Here is a 9,740-nt window from a genome sequence, read left to right on the forward strand (position 1 = left end):
TGAAGGAATGAGCTTGAGAGCCTGAAGGCTCATGGATATGGAGTTCTTTCCCTTTCTCTCTCTCTACTCTTTGAACATGGTATCAGAGCTTCATCCATGAGGCTGTGGGAGAATGGGCATGACAACTTGCAAATGAAGCCATAGTCAAAGGAAGGAATCAGTGTGGACTGCCTTCTGAAAATCGTGACCTTCCTCCTGAGTCTGAAAATCGTGGACTGCCTCCTAAAACATGTGTCCTAAAATCATGGACTACAACCTGTGTCTGAAAATCGTGGACTACCTTCTGAAAAACAGCAACCTATATCTGAAAATATGTGCCTGCTGATCTGAATGGACAGCAACCTGTATCTGAAAATCTGTGCCTGCTGATCTGAGTGGACAGCAACCTGTCAATCTTCAGTGGGGCACCTGGACAAGGTTCATAGAGCATGTATGCTCACTATTGAAGGTATTTGAAGTGTGCAAGGAGTAAATGCTTGTGTGGGAGCTCTGTTATGAGCTGGAGTGATAGACATAGACCTGTAATCATTTCTGAACTACTGTAAACATGAATGGACAGCATGCATTCAGTCATTACTGACACACAAGAGCCTTGTACTACACTCAGAAGGCATCTTTGGAGCACAAGAATGTGTCAAAGCATGTATACATTGGATCAAATGTCTTGAAGCTGAGATCTCTTACTCAGAATACTCAGATCTAAAAATCAATGACAGGCTGAAAACTGTCATACACAGTCAATGACAGAATACTCAGATCTGAAAATCAATGACAGGCTGAAAACTGTCATACACAGTCAATGACAAAATACTCAGGTCTGAAAATCAATGACAGGCTGAAAACTATCATACACAGACTGTCATACACAGTCAATGACAGAATACTCAGATCTGAAAATCAATGATAGGCTGAAAATTGTCATACACAGTCAATAACAAGTACTGTGCATTACTGAAGCAATACATGTCATCTCAGGGGTTCCATCATCTATATGAACTGACCTATACATGCTGAATGCATGGAGAATTGAAGCAAGCAATGAGCATCATTGAAAACTGAATTTTGAAGCTAAAATAAATGCAGTTACACTGTCCTGGTTAATTACAAACAGCTCATGAGGTTTATGCCATTGGTCAATGAAGACAGGTTGTCTATGCCTACTCAGATGCTCATGTATTGAACTTGCCACTACAAAGTAAATGTATGACATGGTCAAAAGACATTTTGGAGCTGCTTGGAGCTTGGTATGCTGAATTCTGGTTGACTGCAACCTAAAAATGAATTTGTTGACACACTCAGTTTTGGACTTGAAATTGCTGTTGGTTACTCACAGTTTACAGTTTTCAGACTGCATGTATGTACCCTGGCAGTGAGGTTACATAAGCTTAAGCTTAAGCAAACACATAGCTTATGTATTGACAATTATATCTACAGTTGAGACCACTTGTTTGAGGGTTGTTTTGGGGTGTCAGTAGGCTGAAATACCCTAGTTTTTTTTTTCTGCAATTTAGTGCAGAAAACTGTCATAAACTGTTACGGACTGAACTTAGTCAGAACTTAGTCAGTCATACTTATTCGACTGCAGGGAGTCAGGCACTTGATAGACAGTCTATTGCATCATGGCTAATGCACATGGGACTGACAATATCACTCAGATAGTTGGAGAGAAGTTGGATAATAAGAACTTTACATTATGGAAATTCAGAATGAAAAACTTTCTGGTTGGCAGAGGTTATTGGGATTTATGTACAGGAGATGAAGTTGCTCCTGAGTTGCCTGCACACAATCCAACAAATGAACAGAAAAGAGCCTACAAGCTATGGAATGAAAGAGCATGCAAGGTGCTGCATTGGTTTTCCTTATGTATATCTGATGCTATGGTAATTCAAATCACTGGATGTGAGACTCCGAAGGATGCTTGGGACATACTGATGAAAAATTATGGAACCATGACACATGCAAGAAAGATTCAGTTAAAACAGCAGTTCAACAACATGTCTAGCAATGGCAAGAGCATTCAGATGTATACCACAGAGATTGAGACCATAGTTGATCAACTTGCTACTATTGGCTCAAGTGTATCAAAAGATGATATGATTGTTGTTGCTTTGAATGGCTTAGGCAAAGAGTACAAAGCTTTTGACACTTCCATTTCTGTCAGAGAAGAGCCCCCTAGCTGGGAAGAGCTAGTTGCTTTGTTGCTACATGAGGAAGTCAAACTTGGTTTGAATATAGGTCCTAGTGCATCTCAGAGTAGAGACACTGTGTTGTAATCTAGCCAGCGTGGCAGAGGATCTAGAGGTCGTGGTTCATTTCGAGGTCGTGGTGACACTCGTAATACTTATGAACAGCGGCAGCAGCAGAGTAATTGGCATGGTGCAAATACACAAGGCCAGCATGGATCTGGTGGGTTTAGAGGCAGGGGGAGATCACCCCGAGGTAGAGGTGGTGGTTCTGGTTCATGGCGATCGTCTGATCAGTCCAACAAGGACAAGGACTGTCATTATTGTGGCCGGTATGGGCATATTGCAAAGGATTGTTACAAGAAGCAAGGAGATATGAAGGCAAAGGGCAGACAGCATGGGCACTATGCATCTTCCAGTGGTGCTCATGATGAGTCATTTGATAGACTCTTTGCCATGCAGCATGTGTCCAAGATTGCGTCAAGGCAGAACAGAGATGACAGGTGGTACATTGACTCTGGTGCGTCAAACCACATGACCCCGCATGGAGAGTGGTTTGATGAGATGGTTGCAGGTACACATGGTCATGTATGTACTGGGGATGATACCCAACATGACATAAAGCATAAAGGGATTGTTCCATTGATGATGCCTGATGGCAAGAAGAAAGGCCTGCATGATGTCTTACATGTACCGACCATAACAAAGAATTTGTTGTCTGTGGGTCAAATGGCAAAACAGAATCTGCAAGTGAGGTTTAACAAGGATGGATATTTCATTGAGGAGTATGGAAATGGCTGCAAGCTAATTGCCAAGTGCAGAAGGGATGGCAGGATGTTTACTTTGGAAGCGACCATTCCTGAACTTAAAGCAACTATGTTTGCTCATGATGAGAGTGCCATCAGAGATGTAGAGATCTGGCACAAGAGAATCGGACATGTCAATGTACAAAAGCTGAAATCTATGCAGCAGAAAGAAGTAGTACTTGGATTACCTAAATTCAAGTATAATGATTTTGGTCATGTATGCCCTACATGTCAGTTTGGGAAGCAGGCACGGTTTTCTTTCATGAGACATGTAAAAAACAGCACTAGGCCTTTACAGTTGGTACATTCTGATGTCTAGGGTCCTTCACATAATGCTTCTTTTGGCGGTGCACGATATTATGTCTCATTTATTGATGATTTCAGCAGGTACACTTGGCTTTATATCTTGAAACATAAGGATGATGTGTTTGATGCATTCAAAGACTTCAAGAAACATGCTGAAAATGAATTGGGCTGTTACATATCATGTTTGAGATCAGATGGAGGAGGTGAATATGTCTCAAACTACTTTGACAGGTATCTTACTAAACATGGGATCAGAAGACAGCTCACATGCAGTTATACAACGTAGAAAAACGGTGTTGCAGAGAGGAAAAACAGGGTTTTGATGGAGTCAGCTAGAGCTATGCTGAATGAAAAATGTCTGCCAAATGGTTATTGGGCTAAAGCAGTGGTGACTACTGTATATGTACTGAATCGAACCCCTACAGCAGGGATTCATGATGTCACTTCGTATGAACGGCTGTATGGTCATAAACCTGATATTTCACACTTGAAGGTATTTGGCAGCATTGCATATGTGCATATACCAGATGAGAAGAGGAAGAAATTGGATCCTAAGGCAATGAAAAGTGTGTTTATTGGATATGCACAGGAACGGAAAGCTTATAAGTGTTATGTACCTTCTACGCATGAGACACTCATAAGCAGAGATGTGGTATTTGATGAGTTAGCATCTTGGTATGGGAATCCTGTTGCAGTGCCTACTGATGGCTCACCCAGTGTGAGTCATGCTGAAAATACTCCTGCAGAGAGTACTTCCATGACTAGTCAGACAAGTGATGTATCATCTACAGTGAGTCCTTGGACAGGACGATTATGGAGTCGCACTACTGCATACACTGACACGGATATGTCAGTGAGGGGGAGAACAGATAAGGGAAAAGAAAAGGTTTTTGAAGATGTAACAGGTCCACTCACTGCAGGTTATGATTCATCTAGCAGTGACAGCTTAGATAGTGAATTGGGGATTCCGTCTGTTATGACGCCAGGTGCTAGACAGAGCCGTTATGTGCTGCCTCATGAGAGGCAAGCTCACAGTGAGCCACAGCTCAGGAGATCAGAGAGGGTCAGACAACTTGTTGACAATTATACTTACACTGGATATTCAGCCCGACATTATGCTTATATGACGAAAGTAATAGGTTTTAGAGAACCAAGTAAGTTTGATGAGGCAGTTGCAGATGAGAATTGGCGTGCTACTATGGATGAGGAATATTCAGCTTTGGCTGAAAATTGTACATGGGATTTGGTACAGTTGCCTGAGGGAAAAACACTTATTGGATGCAAGTGGGTGTATAAGGTAAAATGTAAATCAGATGGATCATTGGAAAGATATAAGGCCAGGCTGGTTGTAAAAGGGTATGCGCAGCGGTATGGTCTTGATTATGAGGAGACTTTCAGTCCTGTAGCAAAGATGGCTACAGTTAGAATTGTGATTGCTTTGGCAGTAGCTAGAGGCTGGAAACTATGGCAGATGGATGTAAAGAATGCATTTCTCAATGGAGAATTACAGGAAGAGGTTTACATGGAACAGCCTAAAGGCTATGTACATCCAGAATTTTCAGCACATGTACGTCGGCTGAAAAAGGCATTATATGGGTTGAAACAGGCACCCAGAGCATGGAATGCTCGCATCAGCAGTTATTTACAGCAACATGGTTTCCGATTGGGAGATGCTGATCATAGTTTGTTTGCGAAGAAGACAGATAGTGGCTATGTTTTCCTAGTTGTCTATGTTGATGACTTAATCATTACAGGAGATGATGAAAATGGGATTGCTAAAATAAAGACGTGTTTACAGGCTGAATTTAAGGTCAAGGACCTTGGAGAACTGAAATACTTTTTGGGGATTGAGGTTGTTTCTACACCTCAATGCATATGGCTGCTACAAAAGCATTATACTCATGACATGTTACAGAAATATGGTATGGCTGATTGCAAGCCTATGGATACGCCTTTGGAGCAGAATGTCAAGCTGCAGATTGATGTTGGGACAAAGATTGAGAATGTTACTATGTACAGACAGATGGTAGGCAGCTTGATCTATCTCACGATCACTAGACCTGACTTGAGTTATGCTGTGGGGTTGATCAGTCAGTTCATGCAGAAGCCTCGCAAACCACACTTGGATGTAGTTAGAAGAATTTTGAGATATGTAAAGGGTACCACAGATCATGGGCTGTTTTATGCATATGGGAAAACCCTTGACTTGATGGGGTACACTGATGCTGACTGGCTGGTTGCACATATGACAGGAGGTCAACCAGTGGCTATGCATTTGGATTGGGTAATAGCATGATCAGTTGGCAGAGTAAGAAACAGCCTACTGTTGCCTTGTCCAGTACGGAAGTAGAGTATCGTGGTGCGGCCTTAGCGGCCTGTGAAGCTAAGTGGTTACAGAAGTTACTGAATGACTTGGGAGTACACTTGGACAGCAAAGTCAAGCTGTACTGTGACAATTTGAGCAGTGTTATGTTAGCAAGCAATCCTTTTTATCATGCAAGATCAAAACACATTGAGGTTCACTACCATTTCATCAGGGAAATGGTTTTAGCAAATCAGATTGACTTGGAGCATGTGAAGACTGAAGACCAGGTAGCAGACATCTTTACCAAATCACTTGGTAAAGATAAGTTTATTCACTTTAGACAGCTACTTGGAGTGATGCAAATGATTTGAGTTTTGTTTTTGAGCTTGAGGGGGAGTGTTAGAAATCAAGCTCACCGTCAGTGTGTCTTCATCTATGACCGACATCTATGACAGCTAGTGTGTACAGCTGTCTACATGTGACTACATTAAATAAGTCGGGTTAGTAGTCAGTCAGTGACCTGACTAGAGTTAGTCAGTCTAGTCTACATTTACACTAGGTCACTTTATCTTGTAGTGTGTGTGCACTTTTCAGTAGAGTGTGTGGAAATGAAGGAATGAGCTTGAGAGCCTGAAGGCTCATGGATATGGAGTTCTTTCCCTTTTTCTCTCTCTACTCTTTGAACAACAATAACAACTATGCTATCTAGAAATTACATATGGAGGACTTTCTCATCAGGAAAGGCTATTGAGATTTAGTGATGGGTGTTAAACCTGAGCCCAAGCTTTCTGAAAAGGCTCAACCAACTACTAAGCAACTGAGGGCACATCATGCTTGGATGGAAAGAGCCAATAGAATTTTACACTGGCTATCATTGTGTATTTCAGATGCCATGGTAATGCAAAGTATGAACTACAACACATCGAAAGATGCTTGGAGTATCGTGATGAGATATTATGGTACTACTACAAGTGTAAGGAAGATACAGCTAAAACACAAGTTCAACACCATGGACAGAAAAGGATGCTCTATTCAAGAGTATGTAACGAAAATCAAAACCATTGCAGATCAGTTAGCAACAATCGAAACTGAAGTAGAGGATGAGGATTTGGTTGTAGTGACCTTGAATGGTTTAGGACCTAAATACAAGTCATTTGACATGTCTATCTCAATGAGATCTGAAATGCCAAACTTTAATGAGTTAGTCTCATTGCTTATTCATGAGGAGGTGAAATTGGGTTTAGCTACTAGCTCAAGTAACTCTCAAAAGGCAAAGATGTAGTTTTCTACTCTAATCAAAGAGATTATGGCACTCAAGTAGTAGGGGTTCCTTCCGTGGCTGAGGGACTCAGTAAAATGCATCTCAGCATATGCAAAATCAACAAGGTCATAATGCTAGAGGTGGTGGATACTCCCGAGCAAGGGGCAGATCCAAATCTAGAGGTAAAGGATCTTGGCAATCTCCCAGAGTATGCATGATAATGTAAATAAGGATAGGGGTTGTCATTACTATGGGAAATATGGCCACATTGCTAAAGAATTTTAGAAAAATCAAGCCAATCAAAGAGGCAGATAGTAGGGTCACTATGCCTCGTCCAATCATGTAGAGCATGAGAGTGGTGTGACAAGTTATTCACCATGACTTATGTATGGAACAAGGCTAGTTTGCAAAAGAAATTAGATGACACATGGTATATTGATTTAGGAGCATCAAATTGCATGACACCATATGGAGAGTGGTTTGATGAAATGAAAGCAAGTACAAATGGCTATGTATGCATAGAAATGATACTCAGTATGGCATAGCTCATACAAGTGTTGTTCCATTGGTTATGCCTGATGGCAAGAAGAAGAAACTATATGATGTTTTGCATGTTTCGTCAATCACAAAGATTTTATTATGTGTTGGCTAGATGGTTGAGTAAAACTTGTAGGTACGCTTTAACAAAGATGGTTCTTTTTTATAGGAATATGGCAAAGATTACAAGCTGATTGCAAAGGGAAAAAGACATGGCAGAATGTTTACATTGGATGCAAATATTTATTAGCTACAGCTACAATGTTTTCTCATGATGATGTAAGTGTCAAAGGCATAGATATCTAACATAAACACATTGAATACATCAATGTTCAAAGGCTGAAAAATATATAGCATAAGGAAATTGTTTTGGTTCTGCCAAAATTCAAATATGCTAATTTTTGGAACATGTATATTTAACATGTCAATTTGGGAAACAAGCCTAGTTTCCCTTTGTCAAGCATACACAAAATAGTAGTAGACCCTTGCAGCTGGTTCACTCAAATGTATGGAGACCTACACATAATGTATCTCTTAGAGGGTCTTAGTATTATGTGACCTTTGTGGATGATTTTGATATAGGTATACTTGAGTATACATTTTGAAGCATAAAGATGAAGTTTTGGAGAGCTTTATGGATTTCAAATGTCGTGCAAAGAAAGAGTTCAACTATTGTGTATCATGCTTATGGTTTGATAGTGGTGGTGAATATGTGTCTAATGAGTTTTACAGGTACTTGACTAAGCATAAGATCAAGAGACGATTGACATGTAGTTATATTCCACAACAAAATAGGGTGGTTGATCCAAAAAATAGGGTTATTATGGAAGCATCCAAGGCAATCCTGAATGAGAAAGATATGCCTCTTTCTTACTAGGCTAAAGCAATTCCAATTGCTATTCATGGCATGAATCGGACACTTACACCTAGACACCATATGAGCAACTTTATGGTTATAATCTTGACTTTAGACACTTGAAAGTATTTGGCAACATTGCATATGTGCATGTATCTGATGAAAAATGAAAGAAACTTGATCCAAAAGTAGCGAAGTCTATTTTTATTGGTTACTCATAGGAAAAGAAGGCTTATAAGTGTTATGTTCCATCTACTTATGAGACTTTGATCAGCCGTGATGTGCTATTTGATGAGCTAGCATCCAGGTATAGTACAAAGTAGGTAACAGTTCATGATGACTCTTCACAAAGTACATATGCTAAAAATGGAATGTAGGATACTAGTAGTGCTATTATACATGCGCATGATGTATCTTCTGGTGTGAATCCTTGGACAGGAAGATTACGCAATCATGGATCTCATTCCACTAACCCAAATGTGTTGGTGAGGGAGAGATTAGACATGGATAAAGGAAAAGAGAAAGTACTTAATGATTTAACAAATCTGTTAACATCAAGATATGATTCCACTAACAACTTAGATAGTGATATTGGCATATCTGTAGTTGTTACACCTAGCGTTAAGCAAAGTTATATACCGCCTCATGAGAGTGTAGAATCACATAGTGCACCACAACTACAAAGATCACATAGAGAAAGAAAACATGTTGATAGACCTACTTATAGTGGATACTTAGCTAAACACTATGCATACATGAAAAAATTAATAAAGTACAAAGAATACATGACATTTGTTGAACCAATTAAGGATGAAAATTGGTGTAAAGCACTGGATGAAGAGTATGCTGCTTTGCTAAAAAATTAAACTTGGGATTTAGTTAAGTTTCTTGAAAGCAAGATGTCTATTGGATGCAAGTGGGTCTACAAAGTCAAGATGGCTCACTTTAAAGATACAAATCTAGGTTGGTTGTGAAAGGTTATGCTCAATGGTATGGGCTAGACTATGAAGAGACTTTCAATCCTATTGCAAAGATGGCAATTGTACAATCTGTCATTGCATTAACTACGTCCAAAGGTTGGAACCTATATTAAATGGATGTAAAGAATGTTTTTTTTGAATGGTGACTTGATGGAAGAAGTCTATATGGAACAAGCGAAAGGATGTCTACATATTGAATGTCCATCTTATGTTTATTGATTAAAGAAAGCATTGTATAGTTTGAAAAAGGCACCACATGCATGGAATACAAAAATCAGCTTGTACTTAGAGAGACTTGGTTTTCAGATGGGCAAAGCTTATCATAGCTTGTTTATTAAGAAGGTAGAGAAAGGCTATCTGATTTTGGTGGTTTATGTAGATGACTTGGTTATTATAGATGATGATACATAGGGGATTTATGAGATCAAATCTATGTTGCAGAAAGAGTTTCAAATAAAAGATCTAGGAGAGCTGAAATTTTTCCCTGGTTGCCACCACCACCACTA

The 9,740-nt window shown here is 39.8% G+C and overlaps 1 protein-coding gene across 1 annotated transcript; it reads left to right on the forward strand.

Moving 5' to 3' along the window:
• The first annotated feature begins 6,360 nt into the window (after nt 1–6,360).
• LOC148022597 (uncharacterized) lies at nt 6,361–6,882 on the forward strand. Its single transcript, XM_087695236.1, has one exon. The coding sequence runs from the start codon at nt 6,361–6,363 to the stop codon at nt 6,880–6,882; it is 522 nt and encodes a 173-aa protein (XP_087551362.1).
• The last annotated feature ends 2,858 nt before the right edge of the window (nt 6,883–9,740 follow it).

This window comes from Lygodium microphyllum, chromosome 16 (assembly GCF_053477565.2).
Source record: "Lygodium microphyllum isolate KBCC chromosome 16, Lygodium_microphyllum_v1.1.10, whole genome shotgun sequence".
Lineage (NCBI taxonomy): Eukaryota > Viridiplantae > Streptophyta > Polypodiopsida > Schizaeales > Lygodiaceae > Lygodium > Lygodium microphyllum.

Coding starts and splice junctions, on each gene's coding strand:
- LOC148022597 (XM_087695236.1), top strand. CDS start 6,361: ATGGGTGTTAAACCTGAGCCCAAGCTTTCTGAAAAGGCTCAACCAACT.